This window comes from Xyrauchen texanus, chromosome 50, assembly GCF_025860055.1.
Source record: "Xyrauchen texanus isolate HMW12.3.18 chromosome 50, RBS_HiC_50CHRs, whole genome shotgun sequence".
In the NCBI taxonomy this organism is placed as follows: domain Eukaryota; kingdom Metazoa; phylum Chordata; class Actinopteri; order Cypriniformes; family Catostomidae; genus Xyrauchen; species Xyrauchen texanus.
In genome coordinates, this window is record NC_068325.1 from 14,720,177 (window position 1) to 14,740,774 (window position 20,598).

The window sequence follows — 20,598 nt, forward strand, 5'->3', positions numbered from 1 at the left end:
AACTCAGTAACAAAAAAAATTATTTACAAAATGGTGAACAAGCAACTTCATAAAACATAAAACACAAACAACTGGCCAGTTTGATGAGAAGGTGATCTGGTCCGTATTGTAAAACATCAGCGCTGTACCTGCAATAAAAACAAGAACAATTCGCTACAGGAGAGATATTTTGATAAAAAAAACAATTCACTTCAGTCTTTGTGTCCTCTACTGCTTCTTTAATTCTTGGAATCACTAACATTAGGATGCTGTTGCAAAAGGAAGTGCTCAAAATGTAAGAAACAAACATACACACTTTTGACTAATCAGGCTATTTGGTTGGAGAACCAGTTGAAAATGTTGGCCCCAGCAGACAGGCGAGCAGCTGGTCTCAGAGCTAACGGAGATGTGTGGTGCTGGAATGGAGCATGTGAACCCAGTCTGTCTGATGTGCGGACTAAACGCAACATGAAGTTAGAGTGTTGGGGCTGAACCGGATAAACAGGAACACCTGTAGAAATGACGAAAACTGGGTGATAAGTGAATCCGATCATATCTATTCATAAAGAAGAGCAGAACTTCGCAGCACAAAAACCTAACCATAACAAAAAGATGAATTGTGTAATTTCTGCGGCACTTGCATCATTATATGCAATTGCAAAAATAATGACCTGCCCTGAACTCATGCCATTGTTTCAGCCAATGTTGCCATGTCGGGATGGTTAGGATGCACAAACAATCAGAGCAACACTTTTTGGGAAAAATGAAATGGATAACATGCAGATGTGTCTGCAAATTAAAATGGGATAAGAGAAAGTATTTAACTTTATAAAATGAATCCCAGATGTTGCTACATCATTAGTAAATTATAATTGTGTAACCTAAATAAAAATAATGAATAAAAGTAACAATAAGGTCAAATAAAAAATAATAAAATCAATTTACTATACGGTCATGTTTGTGTAATTAGACTGTGAACTTACTGATCAATGGTAAATTTTAGAAGAAAATAAGAAATCATATTTTGCCTAAAGAAATTTAGCCCGATTTTTAAGATCATGATTTGTGACATTGCTTTCATGACAATTAAACAGAAAATCTCATTACGGTATAAAAAAATAAAAAAAAATCACATTCCCATTCATTACTGTAACACAAAATGTTTTTACTATAACATGAAAAATTCTCTACTTTAAAAAAATTAAATAATCATTCTTATTACTGTAACATGAAACATCACATTCTCTTTTTTATTTTGTATCCCCTTTACTCCCAATTTGGAATGCCCAATTTCATAACTTAATAGGTCCTCGTGGTGGTGCGGTTACTCACCTCAATCCAGGTGGTGGAGGACAATTCTTAGTTGCCTCCGCTTCAGAGACAATCAATTCGCACATATTATCACATGGATCATTGTGCATGACACTGCAGAGACTCACAGCATGTGGAGGCTCATGCTACTCTACCACGTGCCTCAATGAGAGTGAGAACCACTAATCGCAACCACGAGAAGGTTACCCCATGTGACGCTAACTTCCCAAGCAACTGGGCTAGTTTGGTTGCTTAGGATACCTGGCTGGAGTCACTCAGCATGCCCTGGATTCAAACTTTTGACTCTAGGTTTGGTATTCAGCAAAAATCTCATCCTCTACTGTAGCACAAAAAAATGTCTTCGAATACTCTAATGCAAAAAAAATCTGTCATTATGTACATAAAAAAAAAAAAGAAAAAAAAAAAAAAAAAAATCACATTCCCATCCATTACTGTAACATAGAAAATGTTATTCTCTAAAGTAACAAAAAAATCTCATCCTCTACTTTAACATGAAAAACATTCCCACCAATTTGTGTAACATGAAAATAAATAGCAATCATTACTGTAATGAGAAAAGTGAATTGTCACTGTAACCCCCCAAAAAAAAGGTTAGGTTTTTTTTGTTACTCTTAATGCAACAAATCACATTCTCATAACTGTAATGCAAAAAGATCTTTAACTGTTCTAATTTCTTTTGAAATTTACACTAAAAGATTGAACTGATGGACGATCAGTGATGCTTGTCCATTTGTGATGTGCTTGACTACCTGCATGACTGCAGTTAAACTGCATCAGGCCGGGATTGTGGATGATGAGGGGGCTGCTGCATCTGGATATGACTGGTTTTGGTTCACCTAGAAACTCACACCTCTGAAGTTCACTTACTGCTGCTTGCTATGTTAAAAAAATAAAAATAAAAAAATTAATAAAAATAAAATAGTATTTTACAATTCCAGCCATGCTGCCGAATTAGTTTTATAAAAATGGTGTATAAACAGGGTTGGGCTTTAACGAAATACATGTAACTGTGTTACAAATCCAGAATACAAAAATGAAGTTACTGTATTCAGCCCTTGTTAAGTTTTCAAACACCTGTATTCAGAATACAGTTCCTTCATAACATTAGGTTTGAAAACTTTTAGAATACTTCTCTCATGTGTTCAGGATGTGAAAGCAAAAACAAAAGAGTTAAAATGATAGAATCCAAAAGGACTTGAAGTAGATCAGAGGTGTTCCAAAACAACAACAGAAAAACCTTGTGTAAATTGCTACCGTCAATGTTGTGGCTTATAGACGTATGGGGAGCTAATTCAGTGTGACATGAATTGTAACATACAGCCATTTTAATATTTATTCCGAGTAAATTACAGCATTTTCATTATGTTGTAAACTGTCTCTTTAAGAGAGAAAATTGCATCTGCTAAGTCATTTCAGGTTGAAAATTGTTGAAAATTAATGTTTTGGCTAGTATTGCATGTCTTTCTTGTAAAAACTTGCCTTTCCTCATCAAGCACTTTGTTGAATGATTATGTAGCTGAACCTCTGTTGAGAGGCTAATTAGCATTCTCATCTAATCATCTCACAATTAAGATCAACTGCCTCCCAAAGGGCTCAGTATTATAATGGGGTGAAATGGGAAACAATACGACAGGAGATAACATCTACAGATGAACACCACAACTATCATTATGAGCACAACTATTAATATGAGCAAGGTGTGCTAAACATTTCTACCATCATATTTTTGCCTTGCGCTGTATTCCACTTTCAGTGTGGACAGAAAATGAACTTGACACTCAAAACTTGTCATGTCATTCGTTTTAGGGTGAGATGTCAGTTATAATGAAGGACAGGCATTCTTACTTTCAATCCTTCTTCTGTCTGGATGTCAGTTTTAAGAGTCGTCTTATCTGTTTTATTATCTGCTGTCCATCCCTGGTCCCATTCATTGCAGAATGATGGGTCTTTACTCTGGAGAGCCTCAAATGGATTTATTTTCTCACTTTAAAAGAAGGTATGAGGTTTAAATAAATGAACCCAAAACATTATTGCATATTTATATAAATATGTGAGACCCACTATATGTAAATATGACTCACTTTAGCTGCAGCATTGACCTCAGGAACAGTAATAAACTCTAGCTCAGGAAGATCCAGGATTGGGTCCACATCTTTGGAGGAGTGGATATTTTCTCCATTTTCAGAGCTGAAAAACTGAAAAGAAACAATCAGGGATGAAACTTAAAACTCGGCAAGCACCAAATGTAAGTAAAATAATGAGAGTAAAAAAAAATGGTTTGTGAGTAAACAAAAGAGTTTGCGGCAGTTCAGACCGAACTGAACAAAATGCAGGAGTCTCGAAAAGCATTTTTCAAAGTTGAAGTTCTTTTTAACTTACGGGACAATTCAGAACGAAGGTGTTCTTGCTCTAAACAGTGCAACAAATATAACAGAATGCAGGTGTCTCAAAACATGTTTTAAACGGCATTTAAGCGGGTGTTACGAATAAAAACGATCTTGCACTTAAAAGCTAGAGGCAGCACAATGAATGAAAAAATACAGGTGTCTAGGAACACCTTTTTAAAAGTTGAAGTTCTTTTAAACTTAATGGGACATTCAGTTTTCTTGCTCTAAATAGCTAGACAGTGCAACAAACATGAAAGAATGCAGGTGTCTTAAAATGCATTTTAAACGTTGACGTTTTCATTTGAGCTGATGTTCCAAACTGAAACTTTTTTGCACTAAAATCTCATTCCCTATACTGTAATGCAAAAAAATCTAACTTATTACTTCAACACAAAAAAGCGATTCAGACTGACAGCATTCTAGTGCTAAACAGCAAGACGCAACACAACAAAATGTAACAATTCAGCCGTCTCAAGACATGTTTTTAAAAGTTGAAATTCATTTACATTGTTTTAATTTGAGCAGCTGTTCCGGATGAAAACAATCTTGCACTTAAAAGCTAGAGGCAGCGTGAAGAATGTAAAAAAAAAAAAAAAAAAAAGTCTCGAAACATATTTTTAAAAGTTCAAATTCTTTTTAACACAAGGGGCTCATTACTGTGCTGAAAAGCGAAGTTCTTTTTAACTTAAAGGGCGATTCAGACTGAAGGCATTCATGCACTAAACAGCTAGACACTGTGCAACAAACATAACACAATGCACGCATCTCGAAACGTGTTTTAAAAGTAGATTTTCTTTTAAGCGGCTGTTTTGAACGAAAACGTTCTTGCACTAAAATCACATTCTCTACTGTTGAGGATAAATCTTATCCTCAATACTGTAATGGAAAAATAATCTCACATTACTCACGAAAAAGCCATTCAGACCGAGGGCTTTCTTGTGCTAAACAACCAGATGCAGCACAACAAATGTAACAAAATTCAGGCATCTCAAGGCACGTTATTACAAGTTTAAAGTTCTTTTAAACTTAAGGGACCATTCTAGCGCTAATAGGCTAAACGCAGCACAACAGAATGCAGGTGTCTCAAAATGTTTTTAAAAGTTGACTTATTCCATTTAAGCGGCTTTTCTGAATGAAAACGATCTTGCACTTAAAATCTAGAGGCAGCGCAACAAATTAAAGAAAATGCAGGTGTCTCAAAACCAATTTTTTAGTTGAAGTTTTCTAAACAGCTAGACAGTGCTGTTTAATATAACAGAATACAGGTGTCTAGACACATGTTTTAAAAATTGAAAGGTTTTTATTGAAGCTGCCGTTCCAAACGAAAACATTCATAATTATAGCTTGACACGGGCTCTATAAAAATGCAGTGCTTCTGTGCGAGATACTGAAAAAACACCAAGATGAGGCACAACAGTCGAAGACAGATGCAAAAGCACATTTGGTCTGAATGGCCCCCTTACTCATCAGTGGGCTAGTAACTTAACATAATCAACACTGCAGCATAATCAGATTGTGACAATGATATTCAACCCCGCTGATGTGAAATGAGCAACATACAAACCATTTACCAAATAAAATTTGCGCATGTTTTCCCTCATTGGAAATTCTACTAAATAGAATGTCTCAAGCTTCTTTTTTTTTCTCAATGTGAGAAAAAGAAAAGATAATATCATGAGTTTTTCTTTTACCAATAAATCTGGCAACAATACTGATAAACAATCATATTATGATGGGTTCTTGGGGGGCACATCAGTTTTTCTGGTTTCTAAGTGGGGCATGACCGATAAAATTGAGAACCATAGCAAAAAATGCATTTTGAGAGGTTTTTCGACTAAAGGTACCGTTTGAGAGGAGCTCAGAGAGGGACTTCCACAAGATTGGACCTCAGAGTTCTGTACATGTTTGGCATCTGGAGAAGGTGTGGAAGGTGAAACAGACTCTTTTATGTCCTCAAGTTGATCACCTCCAAGGTAAAAGCTCAATGGATTGAACTCTCCTGATACCTAATACCCAAACCAGAAGAAACCAGCAACCACAGGAGATCAGAATAAGAAGAGAATAGGCATGCATGTATTGTAAGTGCAATTAAGATTTATATCCAGACCGATCCAAAAGCAGTAGTGCATGAAAGGGCGTGACCCTCTTCCTGTAGTACGAGATGAATGTAAACATCCTCTTCTGTGTTTGTGTCACACAGGAAGAGCAACAAGAAGTTCTCTTGGTAGCTGTGGATGGCGGCCACCAGAGTGCGCTCACAGCACATCCTCTGGAACGAGCTGATGGCACTCTGAGTCCAAATGCTCTGTAGCAAAAGAAAGCAATTGCATCTCAATTTTGAATTCTATGTAAAAAAAACAAAAAGAAAGTCATATGGATTTGGAACAACATAAGTGAATAAATGACAGAATGTTCCAGCACAGCACTTACCGTGATGGGCCGAACTCCAGCTAACATTGACGGGACAGCCTGGGCCGGGAGGTCAGCGTAACAAGCTCTGGAAAGATATTTTGATTTATTATTTACTGAAGAACTTATGTTAATGTTATTCCATCTCTTTTCAATCTGATATTACTATTTATATTACAACATCATCACAGTCCAAATCTCAGACATTCATTTACAATGTGTGCACTTTACTCACTTGAGAAATCGGAGGCTATTCTGATCCACTTTGGTGATATTCCCAAAGTCTACATAGTAGACCTTTACCTCAGTGTCACCGAGTACCTCATGGATCACCACTCTGTACAACCACATGTCTCTGGGGGCCACACAGCACACCTGACCTGGCCGCACATAAGCATCAGGCAGCCGGTATCTCTCCATCACATCTGGACATGAGTAACAGCTCCTGGAAAAAGGACAGATCGGGTATGTTCGGATTGGGATATGTAAATGTGCACAGTGTGATCGACTTGACCTTCCATTTCCAGGGTGACAAATTAAATAAATAAAAAAATTGTCCAATTATTATAATTCATCATATTATTCGTGGATACACTGCCTGGGCAAATAAAAGGTCACATATTCTAATATTTCGTTGGACTATCTTGAGCTTTTATTACGATGTGCATTCGTTGTGGCATTGTTTCGACAACCATATGCAACATCACAACATTTATATCCAACCAGAGTACGTTTTTGGCCGAGATCTTGTATTGATGACTCGAGTCGAACCACTCTGTCAAGTCTTCTCCAGCACATCCCAAAGACTTTCAATGGGGTTAAGGTCAGGACTCTGTGGTGGCCAATTCATGTGTGAAAATGATTCCTCGTGCTCCCTGAACCACTCTTTCACAATTTGAGCCCGATGAACCTTGGCACTGTCATCCTGGAATATGCCTGTGCTGTCAGGGAAGACAAAATCCATTGATGGGATAACCTGGTCATTCATTACATTCAGGCAGTCAGCTGACTTCATTTAATTGCCGCATAACGTTGCTGAGCCTAGACCTGACCAATTGAAGCAACCCCAGATCAGAACACTGCCTCCACAGTGAGCACTATGTATGATGGGTGCATCGGTTCATGCACTTCCCTTCTTACCCTGATGTGCCTATCACTTTGGAATAGGGTAAATCTGGACTCATCAAACCAAATTACCTTTTCCATTGCTCCACAGTCCAATCTTAAAACATCTTAGCAAATTGAAGTAGTTTTTCAGATTAGCCTCACTAACAAGTGGTTTTCTTGTGGCTACACTGCTGTTTAGTCCAAATTCTGTAAGTTCTTGTCGCATTGTGCATGTTGAAGGATACATCTTTCAACATGGTTGTTTAAGAAATGTAAAGCTACACACTGCATCAGTTATGGTTAAAAGAATTGTTGCCAGCTGAAACATTAATCACTGCAATAATGATCCAATCAAAGGCTCTGAAGTATTTGCTTATATAAATCCAAATGGCGACTTTACTTTTGGCCAGGAAGTGTAATATTGTATATGTTTACAATATTATGATGAATAGAAATATTTTTTCTTTGTCCTAAATTTGGAAGCATGTAATTCTGGTTCTGTTCACTCCATCTCCCTCCAGAAAGTGTTATTTTATTCCACTAGATGGCAGAAAGTACTAGAAAAAAATAATTTTCTTCCATCATAAAATGCTGATCTCAAATGTAGGTGGTGCTCTAATGCATTTCAGCCCTAACAGATGTGCTCGTCCATAGACTCTTAGTCTAATTTTCAGTTCAATCGATTATCTTGGCCTCTAAGAAGACTAAAAGTTCAGAGTGGACTAGAAAGCGGAGATATTCCCATTTGCGATAGTCGATAACATACATTTCAGATGATTTGTTTAACATGCTTTTCCTGCTGGACCACATATTTTGTTCTAGATAACTTGGATATAACATTGGATTATTCACATAAGCAAGTTCACAGACAAGTAAAAAAAAAAATTTTTTTTTTTAGAAAAAGGAAAAGCCGATATAGAGTTTTTAGCTTTTGGGGTTTACAGACGCAGTGATCAACACATAAAAGAGACGTTTGTATTTGATGACTTGCAAAAATCATGTCACTTTGAGATTCTTTTTGAAAATCTTTCAAACAGTGGTATTTGGGCAACAAAATAAACAGTCACATTCCTGAGAATGAGAGCTTTAATTTGCTATATGCTTTGTCTATTTAGGAGCCATTTGAAAGACCTTTACATTTATATAAAAATTTCTACCACATGACCTCTAGGTGCCGCAGAAAAGGTTTCTTAGATGCACGTTTAATCCAGTTACTCGCTGGATTAAACATGCAATGTTAGTAATGTGATGTGACAATGTAGACATACTACAGTTTGAAATGTTAATTGGTGCATTTTGCATTTTGTTTCACATGTTTTTTCTTTTAAATTGTATTTACATACATTTATTTTTACAGTGTCTTTTACATTCTATAAAACATCCAGTAAAAATAAACCCATGTTATACTAATTCTGTTCAAATAGGGCTAAAGACATCCATCTAATGCATTTACAATGGCAAACAGCCCAGACAGATGCATGTTTGTTGTGGATCGCCCCCCCCCCCCATCAGTTGGCCAGTAACTGTTTAGGATTGAGATGCTATGAAGGAAGATACCTCATTTCAATCATCATGTTCTCAAGGGCTCTGGCCTCCTTGTTTTGGCTGAAGCGGACGTAGAACTGACTGGGAGACTCTGTCTGCTCCACCAGCACTGGCACCAGCTCTCTCTCCTTCCTGCGAGTGGGAGGCTTCAGCTTCTGGCAGCGCACTGCGTCAGGAGGAATCAACGTGCCACCGGTCACCTTCAACTCCGGGAAAAGATCCGGCATCTATGACAACCAGTCACATATTGTTTATTATTTAATGTAAGTTAAGAATCCTACAGTCTAGAAAATCTAGGCTACATTTAGTTTGCATCAACATTTGCATATAATAAATACTATACAGTATGTATACATTCATACTTGCGTTGCCGTGGCGGTAACAAACCTTAGTCATAAGGGGGCGATAGACTTAACTTCAAAAGTCTGCGCCATTAAACTATATGTATTATTATTCAGGTAAGTTGCTATAAATATACAGTTGAATTCAGAATACTTACAAGTATGTAAAGTTTACATACACTTTAGCCAAATACATTTAAACTCAGTTTTTCAAAATTCCTGACATTTAATCATAGAAAACATTCCCTGTTTTAGGTCAGTTAGGATCACTACTTTATTTTAAGAATGTGAAATGTCAGAAAAATAGAGAGAATGATTTATTTCAGCTTTTATTTCTTTCATCACATTCCCAGTGGGTCAGAAGTTTACCCACACTTTGTTAGTGTTTGGTAGCATTGCTTTTACATTTTTTAATGTGGGTCAAACGTTTTGGGTAGCCTTCCACAAGCTTCTCACAATAAGTTGCTGGAATTTGGTCCCATTCATCCAGACAGAACTGGTGTAACGGAGTCAGGTTTGTAAGCCTCCTTGCTCACACTCCTTATCAGTTCTGCCCACAAATTTTCTATTGGATTGAGGTCAGGGCTTTGTGATAGCCACTCCAATACCTTGACTTTTTGTCCTTAAGCCATTTTGCCACATCTTTGGAGGTATGCTTGGGGTCACTGTCCATTTGGAAAACCCATTTGTGACCGAGCTTTAACTTCCTGGCTGATGTCTTGAGATGTTGCTTCAATATATCCAGCCATCTATTTTGTGAAGTGCACTGGTCCCTCCTGCAGCAAAGCACCCCCACAACATGATACTGCCACCCACATGCATCACGGTTGGGATGGTTTTCTAGGGCTTGCAAGCCTCTCCATTTTTCCTCCAAACATAACGATGGTCATTAGCCTAATGAAACCAAAATTAACTGCTTTGCCATAGAGGACATTTCTCCAAAAAGAAAAATCTTTGTCCACATGTGCACTTGCAAACTGTAGTCTGGCTTTTTTATGGTGGTTTTGGAGCAGCGGCTTCTTCCTTGCCGAGCAGCCTGTCTCGTTCAGAACCAGTTCCATTCTTTACAAAACACCAAAACCGGATGATCTTCGTGACTGTTCCGTTAATGGTTCCCCTTCATGAATTTTCCAACAATGCAGCTCGAACACCATACTGAAATACCCTAACTGTGTTTCCAGCAGAGCATTTCTGAAGGAGCACTGCCCTCTACTGGGTTAAAAGAGTCAAATGCACAAACAAATGACTCTTATGAGCCGACACTGTTAAATCTACAGTGCTAAACAGACATCGCTTATGGTATGGCCTGATTCCCTAAAGCAGGGGTTCTCAACATTTTGCAAGCTGCCCCCCCGCCCCATGCTTTATTGTTGTTATTGTTATTATTATTATTATTATTATTATAATAATAATAATTATTATATATTATAATAATTGGCAGTAGCACCAGACTTCTAATGTGAGCTTGCAGGCATTACTATTATTATTATTATTATTATTATTATGAGTAGTAGTAGGCCTATCATCATTACTAGGCTATTGCTATATAATTATATGAGGTTACATGCTTTATTGTTGTTATTATTATTATTATCATCATCATCAGTAGGCCTATTATCATTACTAGGCTATTGCTATAATTGGGAATTGTCACCAGACCTCTGATATTAATTTATGCTTTATTATTGTTATTATTACTAGGCCTAATAGTAGGCATCATCTGAATTTTTTACAGAAGCTTGCTGGTAGGTGATGTTAACGTGAGACCTGAGCCTGCTTTGCCTTGCAAAGATCCTCAATTCTTGGCTCAATGTTTGATAAACATAGCCTCAAATCATCCTCGATTTGTGCACGATTGCGGTATTTCGTTTTGAGTGCAGTCATTTTTGAGAATCCTGCCTCACACAAATATGTCGACGCGAAAGGAAGGAGAATCTTCAAGGCGACGTCACAGAGTTCAGGGTATTCCTGCATCAGTGCTGCCCAGAATGACGAAAGAGGGCAGGAGCTAAAGAGTTCCTTCAGTCTACTGTCACTCTTCAGCTCAATAAGCTGTTCCTGCATATCAATTGATAGCTCGTTTGCTGTGCACACAAACAGATCTCGAACCCACGCAAAAGAGCGATAATCCTCTTTAAAGTACGTCGCAAATTGTTTTCTCATTGCTGACAGGTGCTCAGACGCTGATTGAAATAGGGAGGAGAAATCGTGTGACGTGCCTGCATCAGTGATAAAGTCTGCAAGGCTGGGGAACATGTCGCAGTTCCCTCGACTGATGCGGCCATGCCAGAGGTCTAGTTTTTGTGTGAAGGCGTGCACTTTGTCTGCAAGGAGCAAAATATGAGTTTCGTGGCCTTGCAAAGACAGGTTGAAATCAAACAAATGAGCGCCGTTTTCTAAAGTCTATGAGCGCAGCAAACACAAATAAACTAAATTGACATACTGCAGTTAAATTTCAAAATGTGGCGTTTTTATATTTATAACATTTGAATACAGTTCAGCAACATACATCACACGACCTGACGACCAAGAGAGCGGACAATTGACCATCACTTAATTTACCATCACCTCACGATTGAAAATGTGACACTGATTTCATATGACAGTTCAACAAACAAGTTAATAATATTAAGTCACTTACATTTTAGACGAAATAATGACTGTTTTGGTCTATTTTAGCAGCGAAAATAGATCCGATGAATCCAAACAAAGATCACAGCATAGCCATATCGCATCTCACAGCAATACTCAATCGTGTTTTGAATGATTCAGTGTTGTGAACGAATCGGTTGAGTCAAAGATTCAATGACCCATTCACAAACATCTGTCTCATTCTTGATGAATCGGCCGTTTGAACGAATCGTTTGAATGAACGACTCAATGACTCGCTTAATGAAACCGCTTATGCTTATCACCTGCATTTGTGCTCACTATCGACAAACCAATCAAATTTGTTCAAAACTGTTTTTTTTTAAATCAGTCCAAACACATTTTAATTTTTATTCAAGAGTTATGTATATACAAAACTATAACTTTTTATGACAGTAGTTTAGTGATAAAAAAATGTGCCCAAAAATTTTTTTTTTCCAGTTTTTTTTCCCTTCCATCGTAGCCTACTCGCGCGCCCCCCCACCGGTTGAGAACCACTGCCCTAAAGAACGATTTAGATGAGCCGGCTCTTTTGAATCTACAGAGCGAAACATAAAGGCGCTTCCAGAACAGTCTGATTCCAAAAGGATGACTCATTTGAGCTGATTCCTTAGAATCTAAAGCGAAACAGACAGCGCTTCCGGTCTAGTCCAGTATAGTATTAATCTTACACTAATGTGCAAGTTATGAATGTCCAACTCAAAATTAAATATACTGTTCAAGTCTTACAAGCTTGAAGTACAATATCAGACAACAGAACACTGTCTAAACTGTCTCTGGAACGCTTTAGACCGGAGAGACTTCAATCAAGCAGTGCAGTTACTGACTGGTTGCTCATATGACATTGTTTAAAGATACACAAGCCTAGATAAATTCATTTGTTGGATTGGATATATGTCTCTAAAAAGTTAGCAAATACAAGAATTGTATTACTTTTACATGTGATTTGTTATATCTGCTCAGTAGAAATCTTAAAGTATCTCATCATTTGGCAACAGACTGCAGAGGATGATGAATCCAATAAGAATTGCATTTCTCATTTTCAAATAATGCTTCCTCAAAAGAACTACTGGAATCGTTACTGGAAACTTTAAGGAACCGGAATCGTTAAGGTAATCTGAACAGATAAATACCTATCGATTCCCATCCCTAATTTTAAATTAGTGGGGAAGGATAACAGATTATCAAAAATGATTTTTAACCTGATGAATGGTCTTATTGGTGACTTTGTTCTCAGTATCAGACACTTGGGAGTCTGTGGTTTGCTCCGCCTCTTTGTGCTCGCAGGCAGACTCAGTGCAGCTGAAGTAATAGTCTTTCCTGGAGGGATTCGTCAATTCGGCTGCCGGACTGGAAGTGGTGCCGTGACCCGTGGCTAATTCTTGCAACATAAATACATCACAATCAAAGTCACATTAAAAAGGGGTAATTTGGTCTTATCAATACGATGTATAAGGGAGGTAATGGGAGCAGGTAATTAAGGCACTACCAGGTTCAGTTGGTGGTGTGTCATTCAGTTTGTACTCAACAATGATCCAGTGGTTTTCGTCATCTTCGGTTCCAGGTTGGATGGAGAACGTGTCGCTCAAAGCTCCAACCATCTCTTTCGCACTCAGAAAGCCACATTGGGTCAACGGCAACTCCTCGCCATACATTCTCTAACCATAATAAATGTAAAACAAGCTTTAAATAAGTGGTAAGAAAGAAAAACAGACAACAAGAAATTTGTTTATATCACGACGTATGGACGAATCTCACGAAGAACATGTCCTGGTCATATTTCACCCAAGAAGAAAAACATTTAAAAATAGTATGTTTTGCATACAGAAACGGAAGGATCTTTAAAAGGACAGTTCATCCAGGAACAGCTGTGGTCACCCTTTGTTTTTATTGTCTGGACAAATGGAGTTTAGACATTCTGCTACAGAACTTCTTTTGAGAAAGAAATTCAGGGAAAATGTGCTAAATTGTTATGAAAATGTTACAGTGCAGGCTTCTTATTACCAATTTGTTAGTTTTTCTTTTTAAATTGACCCAGACATGTTTTTGACAGTATTGTGAGATTCCCCTGTAAATTCAAACCTTGTATTCTTTGGGGAGATTGTGAATGGAGATTCCATTGCCAATTTCAGCTACAACCTGAAATAAGATGCATATCTCAAACATATGAAAGGAGAAAAGATGCATGAGAGAAGCAAGACTTTCAGCTGTTATGACTGACCTTCCGGAGCTTATCTTTCAGCTCGCAACTGACATTGCCAGTGGTGCCCTTCTCAAGAATCTGCTGTTTGAGCTCCTCCTCAACCTTTAAGAAGATTTACCCAGATAATATAGCTTTTTAAAAAATGCAATAAAACTTGCTGTGTAAAAGAGACTGTGAAGAAGAGGTATCTCAGTGTCAATTGAAAAAGCAATAATTTTTTATGATGGATATCCAAACCTTTAAAACCGTTTTTTCAAATGATGGATCTCCTTTTTTGGGATCTGGCGATGGAAAGGCAGAGAAGATCTGTGAATCTTGATGGTCTTTCTCACGTTCTGGTGGTGTAAATGCTTTAGGACTGAATGCCACCGGCTTCTCCTTTGCCACAATAGGAGATGCCACTGTAAAACAAAATGAACAGGATCTCCTGAAGCATCTCCATGGAACAGATGATGCAAACAAGAAATTGTAAATAGGCCGATTGACCAAAACCTTATATCACAGTACATGTAATTATATCACAGTAATGGTATACTGTATATCATAATACAGCTGTATGTTTTCATAGGAATACAATAATAAATGGGTTATATATTATTAAACCATGTGCTATATACTGTATGTGGATATTTTCAAAATTAAGGTACTTCACATTTGATTATTTACTCTTAATTTTTAACTTGATGGGATGTAAACAAAAATATAAGACAATACATAAATGATTGTGAAGTCTGGCATCAGCGCAAAAACATTAAGTTACAATTGAGTAAACTACAAATTCGGCCACATCCACACTAATGCGTTTTCAGTTTACTAAAGTCACTGCTATTTCAAAGTATGTGGTAATGGAGAGCGTTTTCAAAAAGCTCACAGTTTTTGTTGGAAGAAAACGCAGTTTAAGTGTGGATGAAAGGAGTAAACGTAGCAAAATTAATACATTTTCAAACGAAAACGTATTAGTGTGGACGTGGCCGAGTCTAATCTTATAAAGGAATTCCACTACTTTAGCTTCTAAATCCTCATTGGATAAGCACCATTTAAATCCATTGTAGAATAGCCGATTTACACAAGACATATACAGTGTTAACGTTTAAAAAGCTAAATTTTCAGTCTCCAAACATCACAGTTTTTTCAACATATGCAGTAATGGAGAACATTTTCAAAGTGCTCCATTTTCGTTGGAGAACACAGTTCTTGCGCTGATGAGAGACTATAAACTAATCCAAATGAATGCATTTTCAAGCGAAAACATAATTGTGGACGTGGCTCGAGGCTCATACCGCTAGTTTCCCTTCAAAATTCTGATAGGATTAAGTACCATTCGAAGCCACCGTAGAATAGCCAATATACACAAGCCACATCCACACTAATATGTTTGCATTTAAAAAGCTACATTTTCAGTTTCATAACATCACAGTTTTTTCAAAGTTTGTTGTATTGGAGAGCATTTCCATTGGAGGAAAACTCAGTTCTACTGTGGATGAGAGGTGTAAATGAATTGAAACAAATGCGTTTTCAAATGAAAGCATATTAGTGTGAATGTGGCTTCAGGCTACAAATAACTAATAATATAAAAGGATTCCGCTAGTTTCGCTTCGAAATTTGTATTGGATAAGCACCATTCAAAGCCACTGTAAAATAGACAACAGACGCAGATCACATCCACACGAATACGTTCTCATTTGAAATTTGCTACGTTTCATCCACACTAGAACAGCATTTTCCCATTGTTCCCATTGCAATGAAAATGTTCCCCATTAATCGCATACTTTGAAAACAATAACTCAATTTTCCTATCTTTTTCAAATCTTTTTGCAAAATATGAAATCATAAAAAACAGTTTTGAAGCATAAAAATCTACATAAATTCCCTTATAATAAATATATTAATACATACACTGCTTGGAAGGATTTAACTTCAGATTATATTTCTCATCCTGTGTGGAGACTGGACTTCTCAGAAGCAACTGAGTTCCAGTGCGACTTTGCTTCATGACTATGAAGTCCGAAGCAGCCGCCAGCATTTCGGAAATGGAGTAGAAGCCATACTGCATTATCTGGAACGGCCTTCCAAACTGTGCTATATACCTGGGCTCCAGCTCTGATAGTCTGACAGGGCCATGGGATAGTAATTGTTTTAGTTGGCTGCGTAGCTGTGCAGGCAGGGTGGGTTTAACCTGGCCACGGCGAGGAAGAATAACTGGCTGGTGGGGCATGTAACGGACTTGGAAATTCCCTGGTTTTCTCTTCCTTTCATAGGATTTGGGTTTGGGTTTGTGGTCACGTTGTTTTGACACCAGCTCTTCAATACCTTTGGTGCTTTCATCTCCAATGGCTGCAAAGAGAAAGATACAGGCTTATTCCAAAAGAGTAGTTAGTAAGAACCAATACTGACAATAAACAAGGAGAAATGATCAGTATGACCTACAATACAGCCACATGGCTGCTTCAAGCAATAACATTTTTGTCAGTGTGAATGCCCCTTAAGAGAAGTCATAGATATACTCTCTATTCTTTAGTGCATAAACATAATTATTTACCATCAAACCAAAACAGCTAATATACTGTGAATACCTTTCAAAATGATGCTGCCATCCAGGCGGAATTCCAAGCGCACAACATCGGGCATTTCCTTAACCATTTCCAGAATATTATGGAAACCCAGTAACCTGAGGGGCATGGGATAGCCCAGCATGGTCTGGTAGTCTCTTTTGAGCTGTTCTGGGGTCAAGCCATGCTTGGCAGATATCAGCAGAGAGCGGACATCCTTCCTAAGACCCTTGAGAAGCTGATCCTGGGCCATTCCTACAATTAAAAAGATGAGGAACTTTATAAGGAATAGCCTGCTGAAACCAGCCCAAGCTGGTTGGATGGGCTTATCTGGTCGACCAGCATGGTCAGTTGGCTGGTTTTACCTGGTCAAGCTAGCTTAATTCAGACCAGACAACCAGCTTAGGCCAGTTTTAGCTGTTGTTTTCTTTTTCAATCAGGGTAGAACTTAATATAACGTAGCGTTAATAGACATTGCAGTTTAATGCAAGTACATTTTAGTTATATAGGCTATCATGGTTTGCACACTTGGTGCAAACTAGAATTTTTTTTGAAAACAATAAATAGTTAGAAAATATCAGTTAACTATGTTTATTTTAATTTTATGACAGTACTGCTTGAATGCAAAACATGCGCATGCATGTGGCACTTTCTTGACTGGTAAACTTTTAAACGCATTCATCAACATATATTTATGTATGCCTTATATGTGTTTTATGAACGATTACTTACCTTTACTAAAAGACGACGTTCAATTGTGTTGGAAACTAAATGTATTTATCTCTCCATGCAGGACACGCGACAAACGACGTTGCTTACTCTCCCAATATCATCCATGTGAGTCGAGTCTTTTGAATCCATTAACCAAAAAGATTCGTTCAGTCACCCCTTTCATTACATTACATCTTTACATATTTACATATTTTTTAGCGTCTTGTATGTGTTATGAGTGAGCCACTGAATTGACGACCAACCGAAAAATGTAAGTAAACGAGAACGATTCGTTCACTTAAATGATTCGTTCAAAACACTGAGTCGTTGATGATACACAGGTGCACTAGCTAGCACGCTGTAGTGATGCAAATGTTGAAATATCACCCAATATCAAATTTTATAAGAATGGATGCAGACAAGTGCGTTTAACCATATTCAACGCGACTTTAATTCGCTTCTAATCGTCTTTTAGACGTAAATTGTATTTAATTACCGGTTATGTGGAAAGATGTAGACTTCAAGTGAAATGTGCCAGATTAGCCCTTCCACCATGCAAACACTCCTGCTGCTGAGCGTGCACATTCTGAGTTCACATGGATTGATACTGATTTTCTTGTAATATTATGCATGACCAGGAGCGTAGATTCTAGTGGGGATTGTGGGGAGGTAACCCCCCACCACCTCCATAATAAAAACAAGCAAGTACAACCCCCCAATATTTATACCATGATCAATGGAAACATGTAAATTATTCACACTGTAACCCACCAAAAATGTTTGTGCTAACGCCAAAAGGGGGGATCACTTTCACTCACGGTTGGGGAAAGGGTGAAGAAGGGTTGATGTGAATGTTCACATCAACCATCAGAATGTTTTTTTTTTTTTTTTTTTTTTTTTATATCTCACTGGACCATGGCATGATTGTTGTTGCTAGATGGGCTGGTTTGAGTATTTCTTGACCTTAACAATGAGAGGAAGTGACATCCCCTTTTGGAGTTGGCGCAACCCCCTTTTGGAGTAACCACGCACCTTCTGGAGTAAGTAACCAGTGCAGTGGTGGCTCAGTAACCAGGGCAGTGGTGGTTCAGTGGTTGAGGCTCAGGGTTACTGACCAGAATGTCGGGGGTTCAAGCCCCAGCACCACCAAGATGCCACTGTTGGGCCCTTGAGTAAGGCACTTAACTCCAGGTTACTCTGGGGGGATTGTCCCTGTAATAAGGGAATAAGTAAGTCGCTTTGGATAAAAGCGTCTGCCAAATGAATAAATGTAAATGTAAGTAACCCCACCCTCTTTTGGATATTCCACCACAATTTGTAAGTCTCTGGCCTGCAGCTATACCTACCTGGCTACTTTCACAGATTGAGTTTCGTTGACTGCCCCTTACTGCCACAGATTCACTAAAACTTCAAGGTGGTACATCGTTCGATTTGCTCCGATTGTAGGAAAATTACATATTATGGAATTTACATACGGTCAGGTGGTATGATTAATTGCCTAAAATGTTTTAACGTGTCATTTTTCATATAATTAAAGAGGGTAGGGTTACTCTAAAAGGGGCGTGGTTATTCAAAAAGGGGGTTCTGCAAACTCCAAAAGGGGGCATCACGTTCACTCATGGTTAAGGAAAGGGTTAGTTCATGGGCTCCCTATATGTTTAATGGCGATTTGGAGCTCACACCCCTTTTTGGAGCTATGGCAGCAGTTCCAGAAATACTCAAACCAGCCCGTCTGGCACCAACAATCATCCATGCGATTATCTAATCTGCCAATTGCCAACAATGAATATCAACATTTTATGCATTCAGTTTTGATTATAACAACTACATATTTTGCACACAAATGCCTTACATGAATTGCTATCTGATTGTATATTATGTGAAAGTCATATACTGAAGAAGCGCATTGCTTCTCACTGAAGAAAACAATTGACATGTCTCCAGATTACACATGAAAACATCATTACAACCAAAGATAGACCTACATTTACAAAGTAAAATTGCCATAAGTTGTTAATATTTGTTTTCATAGGATGCATATTGAAAGGGTGTATTTTACTTTGCTTGGTGTTTATGGATTCCTAGGATCATGAGGATTTCAATGATACCAAATTTTCCAATATCGGCCATACTGCCTCTCAGCAATGTTGAATTTGATTAAAAAGTTATATACCTTTTGAATGCATTGTCAGATTTAAAAGAAAATTGGTATGCATCGTCGACATCATGTCCCGAGGATACCTGAGCTGTTTGGAGACATCACCATCTATAGTTCAAAAGATAACCCATACTTATGTTTTGACTCTAAACTCGTCATGTCTCTTTGCCCTGGCTGAGGTGTGTCAACTGAGTGCCACAGAATGTAAAGTTCTGGACTATGTTTCCAATGGTTGTGGGTTCTATCCCCACTTAGACTATTACACTTGATCTTCTTTTGTACTGGAGGTATATATTGTGCTTACTGAATAGTTGCATGGCTTGTCCCTGATTATTTCTGCTTGCAGGTATCCTTATCATTCTTCTTCCTTTTTTCACCCCAATGGGACTTTGTGTGGGTAGCACTATAAAAAGTACAAAGGTACAATATTTGGCACATTGGTGGGGGTTTTTATGAATAGCCCCCAGACCAGGTTTGGGGTCTTCTAATCACTCTTCTTGTGGTGAATTTAATGCACCCATTAGAACTCCGCTTATTACAGTGGTCACCATGTTGGAATGTGGCATTTATAGATTTGTAAAAAAATGTCTCGGATGATCTTCTGTCCAAGCCACACAGAAATGACTGAAAGGAAGTTACGCAATTACAAATTTGATTGAAATGACCGCTGTGCTTGGTTGTGCTGAATCATGGTTTGGTGTGTCCCTTTTGATGGCTGTCAGCCCTGTGGCCATGTGGGACAGTGGATAGTGTACAGAAATGTGAAGCGGAAATGTACCAGTTCGATCCTGTCGTGGAACAACTTACAAAGTGGTGTTGGTTTGATTTGCGAGTCATATTCTGTCCATGTGTGCTTTGTGTCCAGCTTGGTTTTGTGCAATGTTTGCCATTTTAGTGCTTGGCCCCACTTATTGCTGCTTAGCTATATTTAATGTTATTTTCCATCTCTGAAATTGTGAGTATATTTATTCATATAAAACATTCTGTACTGTATGATGGGGACATAAAACATTTTCTGCATTGTATTTAAATCTAAAGCTAGAAATTTAAATAATATTCAAATTTGTTTTAAAATGGGACAAAACTTAGTAGGATGTTACAATGAGAATAATTAGTTAGAAGTATGCAACTCCCCTCACCCACCTACAGTATCAACACATGAACCTGCCACAGGCCTGCCCTTTTTAGAACAGCCAAGACTAGAACCAGTTAGATACCATAAAAACAA

At 37.9% G+C, this 20,598-nt stretch overlaps 1 protein-coding gene across 1 annotated transcript; it reads right to left on the reverse strand.

Moving 5' to 3' along the window:
* Nucleotides 1-102: 102 nt before the first annotated feature.
* On the reverse strand, nt 103-17,319 carry tdrd5 (tudor domain containing 5). The gene is made up of 18 exons (XM_052123734.1): nt 17,234-17,319; nt 16,526-16,756; nt 15,849-16,286; nt 14,190-14,353; nt 13,971-14,054; nt 13,832-13,888; nt 13,239-13,407; nt 12,952-13,130; nt 8,772-8,986; nt 6,343-6,552; nt 6,129-6,195; nt 5,806-6,003; nt 5,543-5,704; nt 3,395-3,506; nt 3,157-3,299; nt 2,061-2,187; nt 296-490; nt 103-128 (listed from the first exon to the last, which is right to left on the reverse strand). Exons 2-17 carry the CDS (start codon nt 16,752-16,754, stop codon nt 306-308), a joined length of 2,739 nt encoding a protein of 912 aa, XP_051979694.1. The 5' UTR covers nt 16,755-16,756; nt 17,234-17,319; the 3' UTR covers nt 103-128; nt 296-305.
* Between the last annotated feature and the right edge of the window lie 3,279 nt (nt 17,320-20,598).

Bases quoted from the DNA above. Each gene is read 5' to 3' on its own strand.
- tdrd5 (XM_052123734.1), bottom strand. From the start codon at position 16,754: ATGGCCCAGGATCAGCTTCTCAAGGGTCTTAGGAAGGATGTCCGCTCT. The intron at 5,705-5,805 runs GTCTGGATATAA...TTTGGGTATTAG, and splicing joins GCACTACTGCTTTTGGATCG to GTATCAGGAGAGTTCAATCC. The intron at 491-2,060 runs GTAGTCAAGCAC...TCATTTCTACAG, and splicing joins GTTTAACTGCAGTCATGCAG to GTGTTCCTGTTTATCCGGTT.